We start from the raw sequence: 21914 nt of genomic DNA on the forward strand, positions 1-21914 counted from the left end.
AGTGTAGTAGCTAAAACAGTATGATTGGTGTCAATAAAGTTTTTTGGGAACATGAAACTGCATGTATGTATATAACATGCTTAATTTGTTCCATTTTGAATATGCCATGGGTAACATTATTGTGCATGTGAGGTCTTTTATATGACAAAAGTGAAAAATTGTACTCTGAATTAAGTGACTGGTTTGAGAGTGCATTGTATACTACTTTATGATGATAAAATGATGATTCTATAAACCTTCCATCCTTGTGCAGGTATACCTGAAGAGACAATGATATTTCTGTATCATTTGTGAAACAGTAACCCTATAATTATGGATGTAAATGACTTATTTTTGCTGAGAGCAATTTTTGCTATCTGCTACTCTTGACAACACTAAACAACAAGTAAATGTTTAAAAGGCATGGACAACATTATTTCTCAATCAGACGTGAATACATGTGTAGAATAATTTAAAGTTGTGGGCTGCACAAGTACAATCAACTCTTTTAAAAACTACTCGAACAATTATTAGCTGTAGTAGTGATCAAAATTTATTTTATTTTATATATGCAATTGTAATGTTGAGTTTTGAGTCAGCTGGATTTCACAGTTAATTTGCCTTCTTTAATAACAGTGGATCCTATAAAAACAAAGCTGAGATAAGTGTTTGCACTACATGCATGATCCTCAGTAGCTATGTATGAATTTGACAAGCAAAGAAAATGTGAGACCATGCATGCATCATAATTTATGTTGGCTATTTCCTAGGCATAGGAACTAGCTGAGTGATTACAATGTAGCTACTAATATAATGTAGTGTACTGTATGTCCGCCTTCCTCAAATGCATATATATACAGTATGTGATGACTGATTGAATGTGTGGAATTCCAAGGCTTGAGCTGACATGGAGTGCAGTTCAAGCGTTATATTATCTTGCATAAAACCGAGTAAAAAAGGAGGTGGTAGCTAGCTACAGTGGTAGCACAGTGGATAGGATTCCGCCGGGTGATTGTAAAAAGTAGTGAGATTGAGCTCAGAATTCTCCACATTTTAAAAGTTTTTTCGCGTTTTAAGTTAATGTCAAAAGTGTGCCCAAAAATATATGCCTGGCCCAGCCTGGCCTGGCCATGATCACCAACTAAATTCCTTTCACAGCTGCGGTTTCAGGCTGACAGGGCAAGACAGCTAGCATGTCTACACTAACATCGAAATTACAAGTTTATTTATTTATAATTACTGCGCAGTCAGCACTGCTGGTATACCCAGGAAAAAAACAACTATAATCAGGTGTGATGCAAGTCCAGGGTCGTAGCTATAGTTCAGTGAGTACTGATATAATAGTGACAGGTAGACCTAACCCATTCCATTGTTTTGAGATCTTGAGTAATGTGATTGTTGATATGATGTTGTTGATGGTGTGGGCAGAATAAAATGCAAGGGATGATATTGTTTTGTTTGTCTCGGTATAGCTAGCTATACAAGTTGAGGGGATCATATAACTGAGATATTTCTCAGTTGGTGCCGGGAGAAGGTTGTGGAGCAGTTGCAGTCTGGAAATTTTCTGTATAATTGACTGTCATAGAACTAGATCTACAAATACTACAACTGCAATACCCTGCTAAATTATAAACCAAATAAGGGCGCGCGCGGCTCTATGAAAGTGCTCTTTAATTGGAATAATGAAAGTGCTGTATCGATTTGGATTCTTTATAGCGGCATTGCTTTTTGTGCTAGCTCTTTTGCAACATTATTTCTTACCAAGTAGTGAAAGTAAGTTGGTATTTTAGCTACAAATATTTATAGCACTCTCCAGCTTGTTTGAATTTTTGCGGCTGCATGTGCGAGATGCAGCTGCCGTGAGCTCCGCACATGACAGGATTTTCACTTAGGTACCTCAGGATGGGTGATTTCCTCTGACGAGCTTCCATACACTACTCTACCAATATGGCCACTACCCAGACACACCTCAGTATTAGCCAGTGAAGACGTGTCCATGTTTATTAGTAGAGATGTGAAGTTTAAAGTGAACACTGCTTCTAAGATCCTCCAGGATGCAGTTAAGAGATACAAATCATTAATTACTACTGGTGACCACAGCAAGTGTACACACAAGGCTGTTGAACTAAACACTATTAATGTTCTTGTATCTGATGATAGTGAAGATCTCAATGGTGATAGAAAATATGAGGTCATAATCAATAGCGAGAGTAAAGATGTCACCATTATTGCTACTTCACCATTTGGTGCCATGTAAGTGTGTGTGTGTGTGTGTGTGTGTGTGTGTGTGTGTGTGTGTGTGTGTGTGTGTGTGTGTGTGTGTGTGTGTGTGTGTGTGTTGTGCGTGCACATAGCTATTACATAGAGAAATAGCAGTGTACATGACCATTAAAGGATTAAGTTGTCAATGTTGAACCTTTTTCGTTACAGCTGCAATAATTATGTAATCTTTCAATGCCATATTATAATAACAATGAACATTTAGAAAATTGCTGCATGGTTCTTTTTACTCTGTTTCTGCCAGTTTAGTTGCTGTAATGCACATTGCTGTGCTCCTACCATATGTCTGTCTCTGTGGATTGTCATATCTTGTGTATGGTAGTGTATTGTTTGTGTTTTAGTTATGGACTGGAGACCATATCACAATTATTCTTCAATCACTCTTGTATTTCCTATTCACAAGTTCACATCAAGGATTATCCCATGTATAGACATCGTGGCTTACTGCTTGATGTTGGGTGAGCAGTGTAGTATGTTTTTCATTGCTGAAAAAGTGTTTTTAATTTTAATTTTTCTATATTTTTTCTTTTTAAGGGGTGTGTTATACAAACCAGTCTACCTTCATGCTTAGGGATGTGTATATACAGTACATGCATTATTATCTGTTCTAGTTTAGGTTTTGTGGGTATAAGGTTGTACAGTGAAATTTGTAAAGTTCAGTACAGGGTACTAACTTTATTTTTGTGTAAAAAATCATATTGCACTGAAATTATTGTATTTATTTGGTTAAATGCCGCACCTTCAATTATAGCTGCACTTGAGTGGTGTCACAATCGATTTTGAAAATAAGGGCTTCAGAATTATTTTCAATCATCTTCAACATCATTTTCAAGTGTCGAATGGTAGTAAATTTGAATAGTCTCCATATCAATTTTATGAAGTAAGGCAATGAATGCCATGGCGTTTAGCCAAGTAAATAAAGTATTTAAGGTGACTGCTCTGTTAGAGTATTTTATCTTTTGAGGCACTAGCATCAACAGTATTACCCTTTATTATCCAGTGGCCAATATATTGCCAAAAACGCCCTCTTTACAAATGGACCCATAACTCATTTGTCCTAGGGGCTACGAAGTTGAAATCACCACCAAATTGTTCAGCAGGCCTGAGTGCTTCTAATGGTATTGGCGTTTTGCGATAAAAAGAACCATGGGCAAGTTACAGCATTTGGCAATATAGAGTTAGCGTATACAAACAATCATACCTGTTTAAAATTTGATAGTTTCTCTTTTCCTGGTCACAGTGGTCTGTAATTGGAATCGGCCTATTCAGCACGTGATAAGGATTCTAAAAATATATAGTATGATGTCATGCATTGATTTAGCAAGATGGCAGCACCCATCTTTCAGAGCCATGACAGTGGAAAGATAGCGCTCCCTTCTCCGCTTCGAGAACGTGACTGTTATGTGTTTCTGTAAGTTGTCTAGATGATTTGGTAGTAGAAGAAGAGGGCTTTTGAATGGTATATAGATTGGGTGGGGTCCATATGTATCGCACGAAGCTTACACAAGCCATGCAATTTTGTTATCTGTGGTTTTGTAAAAAAAAAAAAAACTAGGTCGTCAGGTATGTTATTTGCTGCATAATGTGAAAGTTAATAACTGTACATAGAGCTGTGACACTTAACCGGTTAACTGATTAATCGACCATTTACTTTTATAAATTCAGTTTTCGGTTATTTTTTCTCATAACCGGATAACCAATCCCTAATATTTTCACTCAAAAATGTATGGTTTGGGTACTCTTTTCATTCTTCAATATTGATTTCACACTTGTTGTAGGATTCAACTTTCCATATAATGACTTGTTGCCTATTACTTTGGTGTAGTCAACTATAAATTTTAAGGTGCACGTAGCTTAAATGTTAAGTCCACCATAAAATTAAAGAAAATTTCATTAATTTCAGTTAACTGGATAACCGGCAGTTATGATTTGCCCAGTGACCGGTTATAATATTCTGTCCAGTTTCACAGCTCTAGTACACCAGTAAGCTATACAGCTACCCAGCTATACCTTGGAAACTTTGGCTAGTAGTTATAAGATATGCTGTAATGTATATACACACCCCTTTGATACACTTATCTTCTTGGCACTGTGGTTTATTAAATATTTTTATGTTTTCTTTCAGACGAAGAATTGCTCCTAAAGAATTAGTGTTTACTTTGTTAGACACACTCAGTTACCTTAAGATGAATGTGTTACATTTTCACCTCAGTGACTTTTGTAGATACAGTGTTGAGAGTGAAGTGTAAGTTGTGTAACAGATTGTACAGTGTACTGTGGAACCTTCAGTACTTTAGTACCAACTAAAAAACAGCCTGTAATGTATGTACAGTAGGACCTCAATTATCCGAATCTCGATTACCCGAACCCTTGATTATTTGAACAGTATAAGTGACTGCTCTATTAGAGTATTATGCCATTAAGTGAACGTTCTATTAGAGTAGTTGAACGGAACTTTGTATATTAATGAATTAGCTTGTTTATTCTAACAAATTCAGTTATTTCAACACTTTTATGTTTAAACTGGCATACAGGTGTTCAGATAATGGAGGTCCTACTATATTACAACATGTCTGGAATCTAGATTATGCAGGTGTCCTCGTGAAAGTAACAACAGAATTATATACTAGAGCTGAGCGATACTGCCATTTTAGTATCACGATCGATACTAAAACCACTATTCATGATACTGAATAGTTCACGATACTTACAAATAAGTCAATCATAGCTGGTGCTACATAGTGTATTGCTCAGTATTCCTGCAGGAAGTCTTTAAAGGTAGCATCAAACTAGCCACTATCATCCTTACAGTTATTGTAACGCATGCTTTGAGGATATGTTATGGTGTTCATACCTCTCTGCAGGGGTAACCAGTATGACTTACAAAGGATTCTTAGCCTAGTACTACATAACAAATGGATTTTTAATGACAATAATGTACAGGTATGATATCACGATAATTAATAACATAATATCGCGATATCAATACTTTCAAAATATCACGATATATCGCTAAAAACGATAATATCGCTCAGCCCTACTATATACACATATAACTCCTTCAAAGGTGGTTTCCATATTTGGTAGTGAGTCACAGATGCTGAGGTCTGGGAGTACAGCCCTCCTGCTGCAGACAGATTTTAAACATTAAAATGCTTCAAAACTTATAAGGTTCATGATTTCATAATGTGACTGTCTCAGCAACAACCTGCCTAGTTTGCACAAGCATACCATTTTAAGAAAAAAATAGGAACAATTGTGATTGCAAATTTTAATTCAGCGGTTACTCAGGGAAGCAAGCTTCAAATCCTACACACCATCTTATTTATATGCTCAGGAATAGTTTGAATATCTCTGTTTTGTTCCTGTAACCCCAAGGATATGCTTGTCATGTACATACCGTATTTCCTTGGTTAAAATGCAACAGTTGATTTTGAAAATAAACATCGTTTTTGAGCATCGAGTGGTGGCCGATTTTGAATAATTTCTCCATTGATTTTTGGAGCTAAGGTAATAAATGCTGCAGCGTTTAACCAAGTAAATACGGTATGTATATTTATGATGTGGTAGACATACACAAAATTGTCATCATTTCTTCATTTACATGTATAATGCCTTCATTCTTATGTATGCAAGTGAATACAGGGCTAAACTTGCACCTTGGTCAATTTGCCAAATATTTTAATCCAATCCCACTACTCTGTAGACCTACAGCTGTACTGTGTGCCTAGCACAAGTCATCAAAATGTATTTTACTAATAGTAGTTCAGAGTATGACTTGTCAACCCTAGTTGTGTGGGAAGTGAAGTGTAGTGATGTGCAATGGTATCAATAATCGCATTGCTGAGACCAAGAGTTCATAATATATATACTAAGGAAAGTATCCTACTCTCATATACCCCTGTAGAAAGGCGTATCGTGAAGTTATGATGTAACGACAAGATGTTGTGGTTTGTGACGTACATGAAGCCGTAAAAGTGCAAGAATCGTTAACACGGTTTCACACTTGCGACGCTCAGGATAGCCGTATTCGCAAATGGCCTAGTAAGAAACACCTACGAAGCGGTCTTAACCCATGAAGGAACGATTGTAGTTGGGTGAGAAACGCTTAGAGCTGGAGTTAATTTGGTTGCTAACGACGTTGGTAGGCACGCGTTCAATCGATACCATGTTCAACTAATGACATCATTAATTATACAAAGAAAAATGGGCGAACGCAGAAGTGTTACGTCATAACTTCACGATACGCCTTTCTACAGGGGTATATGAGAGTAGGATACTCTATATATTATGAACTCTTGCTGAGACCCATTATTGTGATATGATAATAACTTGTGATTACTGTGAGTACCAATCAGACATTCTTATCTCGAAATACTCTTACGATTGAGGAATAATGTTGGTTTATTCCAACTATGTATTGGATGCTGATTAACTCCAAGATTACGCTTTGCTGAATTTGAATGATATGGGGATAAATTATACATCTTATTATTTGGTTCTAATATTGTGATAAACTATCGTATCATCATGATAATCTATACAATTGCAAAAGTACTATCGCACATCACTAGTGAAGTGGCATGCATTGAGCTCGGGGCCATGACTTTAAACAACACCCTAATGTGTTACTAGTAATGTGATACTTTAGACACAGTACAAAAGTACAGAATTACAAAACTGGATGATTGCTATCGAGGAAGTCAATTACAATAACTACATTTCAAAGAAGTAGCTTTGTGTACAATTTTCCTGCAGTATAAATTGGTAATTGACCTGCCAATATACTGTATCATTTCAGGTTTCCCCAGCTCACTGCTCACCTAAAGCCTGGTCAGTTTTATACAAAGAAAGATGTCAGAGATATTATAGAGTATGCAAGACAGAGAGGAATAAGAGTTATACCAGAAATTGAACTACCGTAAGTGTAACAAGTACAAAGTGATCATAGTAAGACTCTAGTTATTCTTGACACAATGCTAAGAAAATAGCTGTACAGTATAATCTAAGTGTATACAGTATTCAACTTTTCAATAGTTACTATGTACTTTGTTTATGGTTTTTATTTAGCGGACATGCCAAGGGGCTTAGTCCACTTGCAGGTGAGCATATTGAGTTCTGCAGTGATGACAACAGACAAATCTACAATGACCCTGAGGTGGGTAAAGCTATATAGACTGGTATAGTATGTATATATCTATGAACTACTGTACTTTTGGCTACCACACTTGTATGTACTTTTTAATACTGACTTGAAGGGCCCACCCATTTCTAGGCTGTAGATAACATTTTTGTTTAGTGTATGCAGGCTCTATAGCTAGCTTTGGGGCTTTGGTTGTGGCTTACTAGATTGCCTTACAAGATTCAATTTTGCTGACTGTTCTGTTAGAGTATTTGATATTTGATAACAGTACAGTAGTACTGTATATTAGGATTTTAAACTTTATTTCGGGTTGTTCCCCTTTTGACTTTGGATCTTACGTCCTAGCCCTTTGAAGTTTATTTTAAACTTAACTATTATATAAGAACTAATTACTTTCATACTTTCAAGTTCGATTTACCATTCACCCAAGTTTGCATGCTCTCACAAAAAAATATTGACCAGAAACCATCCTCACAATACCATCATGGTGTTTTGGCAGTATTGGTTAGGTATAACCAAGGTCAAAAGTTCCTTCACTGTGACGTGGAACGCTTCCTATAGATTGCTACAAAAATTTTAAAATTTTATCCAGTGGAATTTTGTACTAATGGACTAACTTCCTGATGTCTTCAGACATGCATAACTTGACAATGGCTAAGATTATGAGCTTGATTTTTGACTGTTAGACATCACTTCAGACCAACAGGCACCCTTTGGCATACTATAGTACATACAATGCACTCATCACGGACCTACCTTTGTCCTCCTTTGCATCCCATTTCTTTTAGCTTACAACACAAGGTGTTAATTCACACTAGCATCCCTATGTTTGTAATAGTGATGCACTGATACTACCTTTTCCTTACCAATCCGATACTGATACATTTGAGGCTGGAAATGGCCGATACCGATCCAATACTGATACTTTGCCCCACAGGCATTTCTTACAAGAAACAGCTAGTAATTTGAATGATAGTTAATCTCATCAACAGCAGTTTGCTGGTTTGTGGCTATAATTACGATGGTTTATGGCTTCAATGAATCTTATTTTGTGGCTTACTGTTGTTTCCACTGTACTAATAATGCTAGTAATTGGCTTCTTTCAAAGAATTCATAGCTTATATCAGCTCTTGCTCAACTCTGTTCAATGTGCTATATACCACTTTAGTGTGGGTGTTCAAAGACGCCGCTCAGTGTTTAACTCACATATTGCCTGGGCAATATCATGGGAAAGCGGTTTGCCAATGACTTTGATACCCAGCCAGTTCAAAGAATCGATGTGCTTTGACTTGTTATATTGAGCGACATAGAGCTTTGTATTGTGGGACTCATTTTTGTAGTGGTTGCTAAGCTTAGTACATTTGCTAAGATAGACTAGTTGGTTGTTACTAAAGGATAATGAAGGCACAAAATAATTGTTTGGGTGATCGTGGATGCGTGTTTCTACCCACTGCGTACCAGCCTTTGAACAGACCACGGAACAGCAAAGCTACTACTGCTACGTTGAAATAGGTTAGTAACTTACAGTCCTAAGTACTTAACTTAATATAATAACTTACTTACTGTCCCAATAGCGAAGTTAGTTGGCTTAACTTAGTACAAAAATGATAACAATATATATTCCATTCCACAATCGCAAGTTTTCTAACATTGCGTGTTGAAGCATAGTAACGTATTAATGACGTTTTAGCGTATGGACAACGTTTTGATGGCTATTAGCCCACGCTATTAAAACCACGATCAATCTTCAGATGCTACTGTATAAAACAAACGGGATGAGTTCTCGTTAGTTCTTTCACCTATTAGGTGAGTGCACCCCAAGTGATATATATCACTTATACCACGGCTGCTTGGGATTTTGCTGACATATACACCCGCAGCCCTCGGGCCTGCGGCCCTTGGGCTTTGGGTGTATATATCAGCAAAATCGCTCGCAGCCATGGTATGACTATTACATGTACGCTGCCATCTTGAAAAGAAATTAAATGACGTCATTTAAAGTATTGGTTGGTATTGGGCATTTATATCTTTACCGATACAAGTCCGATACTACTAGAATAGGGCTGATACCAATACTAGTATCAGTATCGGTGCATCACTAGTTTGTAATGGGAATTGTTGGTATTTTGCATAGTGACTGGATTGCTTACAGAGGTGCTTCTCATTTGTTCATCATTTAAAAACTGTGTAGCAGGATAAACATTCTGTAGAACCATGATGACCACTTTACTATTTTACAGGTTTTTGCAATTGAATTCGTCGCCTTTGCGATTGAATTCGTCCCGTTTGCAATTGAATTCGTCCCGTTTGCAATTGAATTCGTCCCGTTTGCAATTGAATTCGTCGGTTTTGCAATTGAATTCGTCGGTTTTGCAATTGAATTCGTCGGTTTTGCAGTTGAATTAGTCGGTTTTGCAATAGAATTCGTCGTGTTTGCATTACAATTCGTCACAAACAAAACGGCTCCAAGAAACCAACCCGTTCATTAAGAGATGAACTATTTATGCCTTGGAGAGTTACACTTGAGACACTAGAAAGTAATTGGAGCCGGTAGTACGCGAAGTTGATAGCTGTCTGATAAGTTAATTAGCTTGCTCGAGAGTGACCACACCCATCGCGAATGGTGTAGTAGAGTTTGGAATGTTGCTGGATAGGCTGTAAAGGAAGAATTATTGCCTTATAAAGAGTTGTTTACTACTGTTGTACTTGAACAAGTTCTTGTAGCAGCTGCTACATCATGTTTTCGTGTTTCCTCCAGCTGCCATTCTTGATACGGATGAATTTAACTGCAAAACCGACGAATTCAAGGACGAATTCAATTGCAAAAGCGACGAATTCAATTGCAAACGGGACGAATTCAATTGCAAAAGCGATGAATTCAATTGCAAATGGGACAAATTCAATTGCAAAAGTAACGAACTCAATTGCAAACGGGACAAATTCAATTACAAAGTCGCTGAATTCAATTGCAAAAACCTGTAGTAATTGAGCAATGTGTTCAGACAAAAACATTAAGTCTGGCACTGTTCTTTTCTTTGATGTGGTCTGTTTGGGTTCACCAGTCATAATTACATTAACAAAAACAGTAAACAAACAAAAAGAAATAATAGTTTGATTAGGGATCATAGAATGAAAAGTAGTGAAACAAGGAACACGTACTAGTGGACTCCTAATCCCTAATTCAGTCATGGATTTTAGAATTAATATTAGTCCACTAGTGTATCTGCAGGTGTGGGCGACCTGATAATGCTCGTATCCTCCTCCAAATTTGGAAGAAAAAATTAACAACAACAAAAAGCTAATGAGGGAGCTAGAAGCTGGTGTGGCACAATGCAAAAGAAAATGTGGAGTTAAGAAGTGAAAAGTTTAACTGGGCTAACCATCTCCAAGGTACACTCTGTAAATTTGCGGATAAAAGGTATTTGTGCTTTTCTTCTTTTTGCATTTTACAAGCTGAAATAAATGGTATAACAAACGCACTACCACGTGTCTTGTTTGTGATTTAGGTACTGTACATGTACAAATGAATTGTAATTTTATGAAGTCTCAGATGCAATGAGGTTTCCTGTTCAAGTGTGTGTAAGTTTCTCATGTGTTTTATTTGAAGGGAAAGAGCTTGAGGACTTTGAAAAAACTGATTGATGAGTTAGTCAGTATATTTCCAGACCGTTACCTTCACATGGGAAGTGATGAGACTGGAGTTAGTGATAAATGCACTCTTGAAGGTCTGTTGGTATGTATTACAGTGAAACGTGTTAATCAGGACACCTGCATAATTGGGGCGAGCCTGAGTGAACATGAATTATGATATAAAGCGGATACCTTACACGTGCTTCCAGACCATTCTCCTTATACAGTGTGTAGCAGTCCATACAAGTGCGTGTAATTGTCCATTCCACAGAGGATTTAATGCGTAGATTACTGCTTAGCCATATTTGGTATGTGTAATGGTTCATTTCACGAGGAGTTAATGGCGTAGATTACTGCTTAGCCATATTTGGTATGTGTAATGGTTAATTTCATGGAAGTTAACAGCGTAGACTACTGCTTAGCCATATTTGGTATGTATGTGTAATGGTTCATATCACGAGAGTTATCGATGTAGATTACTGTTATGCCATGTGAGTGATGTCTGGCCACGTGTAACTGTTGAATGGATACGGAGGAACGTCTTAGACGTAGGAGGGAGCAGTACAGGCTCAGAAGGGATGCAGAAACTCCTGAAGAGACAGAAAGGAGAAGGCATAGAAACCATGAATAGCTATATGCGGTGTTGTAGAACTGCAATGACGTGAAAAGAAGTGGTTAAAGTATCAGATCAAAGACTTGACCTTATCAACACCTATCATACCATCAATAAAAGCTTTGCAGATGTATACATAGTGATTTTGCACAGGCTATATTGATTCTTAGACGCTCTCCTCCATAATGTTTCAGTAGTTTTCACTGCCATCAATACTTCAAAAATATACACTCAGGCTCACTCCACAATGCTGTTAGTGTCTGTCTAGTATAAAAGCTTCTCCGTTATGTACTCTTGATAATATGGATAATTGGTAATGGTCCCCAAATATCCTTAGCTTGTAAACTGACCTGGAAAATCAGGACACCTATGTAGGACAGTTTTGGTCAGTCTTAAGGTGTCCTTAATGCACAGGTTTCACTGCTAGGTATGAATACCACTTTATATAGACTTTCACCAGTTAATGGCTGTAGCTTTTATGGTCTCTAAATTTGCAGGTGTTTTCAAAGTCGGTACATATACAGTAGGGTCTCCACTGTTCAAGCATCTGTGTACCAGTTTCTTCCTTGAGATAAACAAAGCCCATTTGTTTATAGATACGTTTACAAAGCTTCATTTAAGTACTCTAATGGAACATACACTTTCTGTATGTAATGTTTCAAAATACCACATAAAAGTTTGCGCTTTGTCACTAACTATCAATCAAAAACCAGCCTTCATGATGTCTAGGCAGTATTGGTTACAGTGTAGCATAATCGTGTTCAGAGACCCAAAACCCTTTTATAATGTGTTGTTTTAGATTTTTGTACTAAAATAGTTGACTAACTGATGTTTTCAGCCAAATGTAACTTGACTATGGTACCAACAAGAATTCATAATTTCTCTTTTTATATCATGAATGCTTACTTTCTCCATTTTTTGACATCAATTAGGCCTGAGATGTGCTTTTTCACCTAGCTACACAATGCTTTTTCATCTTTATGAAAATAGCTTGGTAACCACCTTTTAAGCTTTTTGTCATTCATTGTAGTGTCCATACTGAGGTGAGAGCCTTTTATGTTCAGATGCAACTCATTACTTAATATTATCAGTATCGAAATTGGTAATTTTGTAACCTATACGTATATCAGTTATCAGTATATTGATAAATTTCCATATCGGTGCACCTCTCTTGTTTCTGTCACAGGCATTGCTGCAATGGAGAAGGAGATTGCAGAGTACATATTATCCCTTGGTAGGGTCCCTATTGGTTGGGAGGAGGCATTATTTAAGAGCAACGTTGTGAGTAGTTCATTGCAAATAACAAACTTATGCTAAGTGTATCCTATAGGAGGTTCCAGGAATGGCATACCAAGCATGGTATAGCCATAGTGCTGTGGATGTTGTAAGAAAAGGTTACGAAAGGTATGGAAATATTTTTACTCACAACCACCGTTTTATTATTATGCATTCTCTCTGTTACCTTGACTTTATAGCTGAAGTGCATCATGCACAACTTTCAAGGGATTTAAATGTCGCAGGCTTTGCTATAGTGTCCATGACTTTTCAGTCCATAAAATTTGTTGTTGCCAATCATGATAGGTGTATTAGATGATTGTATGTCAAGTGAAATATGATCAAATTCAAGGATGAAAAATCTTAGGTGGTACTTTGTCCGTAATAAAGTTATATGTTATATCCCACGTAAACTGTTATTGAATAGCTTACAAGTTTCTTTTCTTATTTTAGCATAGAGTCACAATATCACTACTTCTACATGGATGTTATACATGACAGAAATCGGATACCTTGGCGTAGTATAGCAGCTAAAGAGGTGCCTTATATGTATGTTGTTTGTGAACACACATGCACACTATACCGTATAGCTGGTTATTTTCGAGGGTTTTTATTTTTGGATGTTTCAACGAGGCCCTTCTCTTCGAAAATAAATTCTCAAGTACTGACGTTCTTCAAAAATAGATTCCCACAAGTAAAAATAATGTGATTGAACAGGACATATTCACTCGTGTATTCTTATCATTACTGCATCAACAGCCAGTAAACTATCCTGAATGGTCATTATCATCCATGCTGTCTGCTGATCAAGCCGATTTCCTGGCCAGTGGCTACTGTAACTACTCCACTTATAACTCAGTGTTCTTTCCAGTGTGCAAAAGCAAATTTCTGTTTGCTTGAAATCCACCTGTACTTTGAAATATGCCTTCTTGGAAAATAAAACCTTTGAAATTCAGATTTTACTGTTCCTACGAAAATTTCTGGTTTGAAAATAACCAGCTGTACAGTATACAAGGAATTTGAATTTTACTAAGTAAAGAAACTATGATTTAAAAACAATAGTTATAAGTTACAGACTCAGTACGTAAAATAATGTGTATGTCGTAAAATAATGTGCATGGCTTTACATAACATTGTCCCTTGTATTTCTTAAGATAATGACCTGGATCCCTTCTGGGTCTGATCATCTTTTACTTGTCAATAAAAGTTCAGCATGTGCACCACTGAGCTCTTGTAATGCTTCTTCTACATCTATTGTTTTTTTTGTTTATCGTTTTTTTTTGTGTTGGACAAGTTTAATGATTTTCATGGCACTTATTGTAATAGGAAATACGTAGGTTTACCAAGTTTGGTGCTTTTATCAAAACCTAACAAGTTTCTTTGTATTTTTCTTCCTTTTTCTTTTCCATATCAAAAACTGAACAATTGTTTTTGCTTATCCACTCTACTATGTGATGTGTTTGTGTTAAAGGATCATCACAATGTGAAGTATTTGGGTGGTGAGCTGGCTATGTGGACGGATGAATATTGTGAAAATCGACAGTGCTGGAATGAGAAGTCTACAAAGTGGACCCCAAAAGCTTACTGGATGTTCCAACAGGAATATGACCAGGAGTTTACTAGTTCTCTCCTTGGAATGGTATGTACTGTATATGTACTATGAATCGCCAAGTCATGTAGTGTATGTATGAGTATGTCTATTGAACAACAGGTAGATACGACACCCTCTACTTGTGCATATACCATGCTTGCACCTCACTTCAGTAGACTCCTTGTTGTATTCCCTTTCGTATGTATTACAATAATGATAACTTTTGATTTGTTACATTATTTGAAGGTTTGGCCTAGAGGTATTCCAGCTGCTGGCTCATTCTGGAATTATAATGATGCACTTCGGTCAGATGATCTGTTGTACAAGTCTCTAATAAAACACACTCATCAAGTAAGACTGTTGTTCTGTAAGAAATGAATGGCATTTTAATGTAGTGCTGTACTAGTACTCTACATTTCTTTTGGTTTTTTAAAAAGACATTACTCTAAATCAGGAATTTTTGTTTAACATAGGCACCACCCATGAGGGAATTTGGTTGAGAGAATTTGGTTGGGGTGTGCATAGCTAATGATAATGTTCAGTTAGTTTCACTTCACATCTTCAGCACAGTAGCATTTTAATGGTGCAGATGAAGCTGTTGAGCATGGATGAATCAGTGCAGACTGCATCGGAGAAAAGAATGGTGCCGGCCATACGCAATGGATGCCCAACTATCAATTATACTGAAATACGTTGTTGCCATTTTGCTTTGTTTTCAGCTTTGTTCCACCCTTTACAAATGAAGAACACTATAAGAAGTGCCTCTGCAATTAGGTGTGCCCTGACTATCAATTATTGGGAAGCGAATGGCTATTCTGTTTGTTTTCAAGTAGTTCTGTACACCAGTGTCCAATTAACCGGTTATTAACCGTTATGCCTGCCAATATACAAACAAACCAATTAACCAGTTATTGCCAATTATTGGTAGGCAATTAACCAGTGACAAAAATTTTGTAGGTGTACAGCACTATTTTCAAGTATGTTCTACTTGTTTTGCAATGCTAGAAACAAAGAATGGTACAAGAAGTGTTTGTGCAATCAATCCACTCACTATGGAAATTACCGATGATTCTCATAACAACCAGCTTGCAAAGAAGCCAACATGAATCAACACAGTGGAGAAAGAATGGGACACAAAGGAGGGAAAAGGTTAGTCCATGATGCATGCACTGTAGCTGCTGTGGTTGGTAAAAAGGCACATCTTGGGCCAAAGTGATGTCGAACAGTCAAAAAATCAAGTCCATAGCATAAAGCATAGTCGAGTTATGCTTGGCTGAAGGAATCAGTTAGTCAGAAGCAGTAAAATTCTTTAAATTCCATAGAAGCTTGTTGGAAGGATTTGGGGTTGCTTTGAAGGCATTTCTGGGCTTAGTTATGCTTAACCAATACTGCCAAGCTGTTTTGAAGGAAAGGCAATGAAGGGCAAGAGAGCCCAAACTCCGTGATCCCTATAGTACAGTACTACCATACTGAATGATAAGTACCTCTGTAATTTACAAGTATAGGAATTTTAAGTTTGATTAGGGATCATAGTAAAAAAATGTAGGGAAACAAGTGCTTACTAGTGGACATTTAATCCTTACTTCAGTCTGTACCCATGACTGAATTAGGGATTAAATGTCCACTAGTATATCTGAAGGTGTAGGCAACCTCCCTTGTTTCTGTACTTTTTTTCTATGATCCCTAATCGAACTTAAAATTCCAATTTTTTTCTTGTGCTTGTTTGTTTACTTTTTGTAACATTATTATGACTGGTGAACCCACGCATATTGCATCAAAAGAAAGGATGGTACCAGAGCTGATATTTTTGACTGAACGCACGTCCCAGTTATCAATCACTAACTTGAAAGTACAGTGGCAATTGCGCTTTGGCTTTCAGCAGTGTTCAGCAAACTTCAGCCTGTTATATAGAGCATTACAAATGAAGAACAGTAGGAGAAGTGCCTCTGCGGTCACCATGAAACATACAGATGATTCACAAGCTAGAAAATGAAGTGGCCATTGTGCTTCGCATTCACCTATGTTCAGTCCATTACACAGTGTCACAAACATAGAACAGTAATAGAAGCATCTCTGCAATCAATCCAGTCACTACGGAAAATACAGGTGATAAGCCATTGCAAATTGACACCTTGCATTGTCAGCAAAAAGAGCTGGAACACAAAGGAGGACAAGGCAAGTCCATGATGCATGTATTGTACGTACTACGGTTGGTGAAAGGCACATCTCAGGACAAAGCGATGTCGAAAAATGAAGAAATCAAACCTGTATCCTTATCCATTGTCGAGTTATGTTTGACTTAAGGCATCAGTCAGTTGGTCAGCATAAAATTCTGTTAAGTAGAAAGCTTTCACAATTCCATAGAGATTTTTTGGGGTTGGTCTGAGGACATATTTAGGTTTGGCTGTGCCTAACCAATGCTACCAAGCTGTCATGAATGGAAATTGAGGCTGTGATATATTTGGTTGGACAGGCTTCATGATCCCTAATATACTGTACTACCGTGCTGTATGATGTTCATTTGCGGTTTTTGTAATTTGTCCTAAAATTCAGATGGCTGAATGGCAATGCAGTGAAACAACATCAAGGAGTGATTATTTGTTATCACATTCTATAAAGTAGCTAGACTCTAGCCTGGAACACTGTCTATGCTTAAAAAGTCTGGATTGGATCATCAACCACTGATACGAGAGCTGAAAAAATGCTGTGGTGGAATTAGTTTTAGTACTTTAGAACAATGTCAGTTGAATGTATCCTAAGAGTTATCATAGGTAACTGTTGATCAATAATTGAATTTTGTTTCCACTATCAGGTGATGTTATCAAGAAGAGTTCAAGCTTGTCCTTTAGGATGTTCGTGTAACGAAGTTATGAGATGTGGAGTAAAGTATAAACAACCAAAAAGCTATTAGTTAACACTGTATGATGATTTGTATAATTTCAGTGTGGGAGCTATTTGGTTTCCCCATCACTTTAATCATTTGTTGTGAACTACTTCAGTAATTTATAATCATCATTTTATAACCATTGTATATACCTGGAGATATATACATGTCTTGTTAGGGTGTAGGGAGAGTAGAGCTGTGCGATACCCTTTAAGTTTACACATCATGATACCGTATTTAAGTGTATCACAATATACTTTAGGTATTGATACTATACATGGTATGGCCTACATGAGATAAGCAAGCTAACGTGTGCATAAAATTGGCTTTTTCATAATGTAGTGCATGGAGATTTATAAACTATGTATCATATTAATAGAAAAAAAGTTTAATTGAAAATGTGATCCAACATCATCAACTATCTGGTTATACTGCAAAATCGATACCTATGATGCCTAATCTTGGAGTAGAGTATTGCCATTTGGTATCATGATACCAGGTAGTATCGATAGCACTGCACATGCAGCTCTAACCTGGGATAGGGTTTCCAAGGGCTTCAGGAACCCTCCTTTAAAATTTAGACTCCAGCAAGTACATGACACACTAGGTTTTGTGAGTATATAGCATACAGTGCAGCCTAAAAATGTGGTAGCATAACTCTTATATTCATTTCTCAGGAAGGATTCACAGATGGGACATGAGCCTTTCTGCAAGTTTGTTTTTAATCGATATACTCTAATAGAGCAGTCAAGCATATTCTGATAAGGCATTCATAAATGAGAAGGAATTTTATATTGTTGGAAGTGATGTAGAGGGTTAAATAAATCTCAGGGTTTCATTGAGGAAAGAATATTTCTAGACTTGACGCTGTTGCAATATAAATGTGGGTGATGAAAAACGGTGTGTGAGCTTATGCAGGGCAATAAATAGACCTCCTGTATGTATATTATGCACTTGAGTATACAAGGCACGCACATCCTAAATATACTTCCTGGTGGTTAGAAATCCAAGTAATGCTTCGATTGTTACAAATTATCCTTTTTTTTTCAGTATGTTCATGTCTCCGAGGGGGTTATACAAATAATATGATTAACTATCACATTACTTCATCCATGCAATGCAATTCTGAGGGTGTATCAGAGCGACCTGCACTGATAACCTAACATGTACATTGACTACACTAATTATTTGCCACAAAAGAAACAGTTATATGAATTGCTATGATTGTTAGATGCAGGAGTCTGTTGCCCCCCCCCTCCCTCCTCCCATTTTGTTTTTACTTCAGTCTGGTGTACTCTTTGTGAGCAAATATACAGTTAGCAGAGAAATCATCGAGTATTTATTTCAAATTGCAAAGATCAGGATTATCCTGTAATAATCATACCTATACCTTTAAGTATCACATCTGTACTGGATTCATAAAGATTTATCTCAACAGGTAGCTGAGTCTTACAATAAAAAGCTGGTTCAAATTTACACAATCTATAAGGCTCAAACAAATAATGGCATACTTACAGAAACAGAAAAGTAGCTCTGACATGAAGCACTTTGTGGAGTGTCATACAGAACAGGCAAACACAAAGTCACTATGATCTAGTTTTGTAGACAAGAGTTGTGGTATGCAGTATAAGAAATACACTAAATAATTATGTGCAATACTTCAAGAGTATGTAAATGAGTTTAGATGGTCTATGTTATATACTTTCATTTTGTTCTACTGTTCTGGCAGACTTGTCTTGTAGTGTCAAATAGTCAACTATCATCACTAATTTATGTTCCAAACAATTTGTTGATGATTTCCCTTTTTGGCAGCCTGAGTACATGATATTAAATCACAGTAAAACAATAAGAAGTGTGAGCACAGTAAGAACATAACACTTCTTATTATTTTACTGTGATTTAATATTGTGTACTACAGCATTTTTTATTGATATAGTCCCTACTCTAGTTGAAAATTCCAATTTTTTTGGTGTACTGGCAATGCATCAGAATACTGTATTAAATTAATGATTCCATGCAATGGAGGCCACTGGTAGTGCTCTGAGATGTGATCTTGCTTGCATTTATGAATGTACCAATTGTTTTGTGACATGATCATACACTTACTGTCATCACACACTACAAACACACAGGCACATTCACCCACACATTTGCATTTGTATATTCCTTCAAAGATGTACTTTCCTATCTCTTGAGTTTCTGTAAACATTGGGTTTGTAATGAATTAGCCCATGCACATGGTAAGGGAATAAATAAGATAAGAGAGGATAAGCTTGAGTGATTCAGTGAACTCAAGGACATTCTGATGACAGCGAGTCATTCTCCTGCAGACTTGTGAGATATGGCGATACCATCAAGCAGTAGGCTGCAGCATTTCTGATTCCAAGTTTGCATTCTACTATGTTCAGTGCGAGGTCCAGTGATTCAGGAATTTTCATAGTAGTAGTAGTAGAAGCCTTTCAGCATTAATATAATTAGCATGTTTTAAAGAAGCCTTTCAGCATTAATATAATTAGCATGTTTTAAAGAAGCCTTTCACTTTTAAGATTCTTCTGATCTGACAAAACGATAGCCAGCTAGCCTTGTAGGCTGTGACTATTGACACCAACTTGTTGGTGGCGCTAAGAGCCATTAAATGACTATTGACACTGACATTTTCCTGAGTATTGATAACTATCAATCCCAATTCTGTATGGAAGAATACTGAACTTAGTGTCACTGTTTTTTAGCAGCAATTCTAGTGGCAATTTGAAATGGATAGTTTACCCATTGCTATTGGAAGAACATTTGAAACTATCAAAGAAGTTGAAGAAGCTGTGAAGCTATTAGAGAGTGATTACCACCATCCATTAAGACGGTTCAATTCGCAGTCAGTGAAAGAGTATAACAAACGGAGACAGAAAGCTGGTAGTGAATTAAGAATCAACGAGGAGTTACGATTTGCCTTTGTGCTCTATAGGTTAGAGGTTCTGTCTTTTAATCTTGTACAGACATAATGTGTAGCTACCTGTGGTGTACAATCACTGGACTCGGTTTTTTTTGTTTGTTTCTTTTTTAGCACATGTTTTGGGTAACTGCTTGTAGCTTTTGCTACATTGAATAGAGCTGTTAAAATGGACAGAATATCATAAGTTACCAAGCAGTTTATAACTGTCAGTTATTCGGGTAATTGAGTAGAATGACGTTTCCCGAAATTTTTATACTACACATAGCGTGTAAAGTACTTGTATTATTGGACGATCTGATGGCCTCTGCCACCTCGCTTGCTAACCCCAGTCTTCTAATCATGTTCCGTCCTATTGTGTTGGGGGAATCCAAACTAGGACATCATCATCATCATTGAAAAGGTGATAGTCATACATGACTAAAATGTTATTATTTGAAAAAAAAATTTTGATACTGAGTGCATCTGTGTGTGTGTGTGTGTGTGTGTGTGTGTGTGTGTGTGTGTGTGTGTGTGTGTGTGTGTGTGTGTGGGTGCGTGCGTGCGTGCGTGCGTGCGTGCGTGGGTGGGTGCGTGCGTGGGTGCGTGCGTGCGTGCGTGCGTGTGTGTGTGTAAGGAAAACGGATAAAGCTCAGCAATGGGGGAATTGTCTGAAACTAAGGATGACTTACAATGTATGTGTAACTCGTCATATATAGCTAAGAACTATTTACCTGGTCCTTGGTCCAGCAATACATGCCATTACATATGGCCACCTTGACCTCTAACCCATACTTTATACAATATACTGAATTTGGAGTCCAGGACTCCACACACATCCAGTTTTTTTATAACTCAATGTAGGAATATGCCATCAGCTTCAAATTTCCACCTGTAGTATTATAATGGTAAGGAAGCACTGTGTAAAAATTTCAGGTAAACAGCATGCTGGTAGACCATAAGTCAAAGAATTGAATGTGTGGAAGCCTGCATGATTCGGTCACAAATTATGCAAGTATACATGTGTCTTCAGGGGTGTACATTATGGAGAAGCAAGGAAGAGGGGTAAAGGGATCAGGCCTACACAACACCACTTTGCTTTGAAGTGTTCTGCTGAGCTGTACATTTCATATAACCAGTGTCCAGAAATTCACTGTACAGATATGTAATCTGAATCACAGTCATCCCATTGGAGCTCACATCATTCCTCACTACCCTTCTGTACGCCGGCTTGATGGTGACGAGTTAAAGGAGGTCACAAATGTTGTGTCCATGAGACCAAAACTAAAATTGGTTAGACAGTACATACTTAAACAATTTGGGAAGCAAATTGTACTCAAGGATCTTCAAAACGTTCGAACAAAAGCTAAACTAGAATCAAAAGGCAAACGTGACGAGGCACAGATCTCTATTGATCGACTGGAGGAGGAGATCCAAAGTGATAAGGGTAGCAAAGGAGGTGTGATTGTTAATGAAGCCAATGAACTGTCAATCTTTTACTTTGCCTCTTCTCATTTATTGCGCTTATATGAAAAGTTCCCAGAGGTAATTATGATCGATGGTACCTACAATGTAAATGCATCACGCATGCCACTG

At 37.2% G+C, this 21914-nt stretch overlaps 1 protein-coding gene across 5 annotated transcripts; it reads left to right on the forward strand.

The window, feature by feature from the left end:
• Positions 1 to 1630: 1630 nt before the first annotated feature.
• Positions 1631 to 17556, forward strand: LOC136242341 (beta-hexosaminidase subunit B2-like). 5 transcript variants are annotated; one of them, XR_010694517.1, is made up of 14 exons: positions 1641 to 1752; positions 1872 to 2232; positions 2601 to 2717; positions 4385 to 4504; positions 7061 to 7180; positions 7330 to 7417; positions 11010 to 11127; positions 12832 to 12926; positions 12976 to 13049; positions 13374 to 13458; positions 14392 to 14559; positions 14758 to 14862; positions 17065 to 17250; positions 17324 to 17556. XR_010694517.1 is itself a non-coding variant. In XM_066033751.1 (13 exons), the coding sequence occupies exons 2-13, from the start codon at positions 1976 to 1978 to the stop codon at positions 17420 to 17422; spliced, it is 1446 nt and encodes a 481-aa protein (XP_065889823.1). In that variant the 5' UTR covers positions 1631 to 1743; positions 1786 to 1975; the 3' UTR covers positions 17423 to 17556. The 5 variants fall into 5 exon arrangements, 4 of the variants coding, with proteins under 4 accessions (XP_065889823.1, XP_065889821.1, XP_065889822.1 ...); XM_066033751.1 differs by lacking the exon at positions 17065 to 17250 and having other exon boundaries at positions 1631 to 1743; positions 1786 to 2232; XM_066033749.1 differs by lacking the exon at positions 17065 to 17250.
• Positions 17557 to 21914: the final 4358 nt, after the last annotated feature.

Source organism: Dysidea avara, chromosome 13 (assembly GCF_963678975.1).
Source record: "Dysidea avara chromosome 13, odDysAvar1.4, whole genome shotgun sequence".
In the NCBI taxonomy this organism is placed as follows: domain Eukaryota; kingdom Metazoa; phylum Porifera; class Demospongiae; order Dictyoceratida; family Dysideidae; genus Dysidea; species Dysidea avara.

What these genes read in the sequence shown, in the direction of transcription:
- LOC136242341 (XM_066033749.1), top strand. Translation starts at nt 1,662, where the DNA reads ATGAAAGTGCTGTATCGATTTGGATTCTTTATAGCGGCATTGCTTTTT. An exon ending in ACTTCACCATTTGGTGCCAT is followed by an intron (nt 2,233 to 2,600) that starts GTAAGTGTGTGT and finishes TTTGTGTTTTAG; the next exon opens with TTATGGACTGGAGACCATAT. An exon ending in AAATCTACAATGACCCTGAG is followed by an intron (nt 7,418 to 11,009) that starts GTGGGTAAAGCT and finishes TTTTATTTGAAG; the next exon opens with GGAAAGAGCTTGAGGACTTT.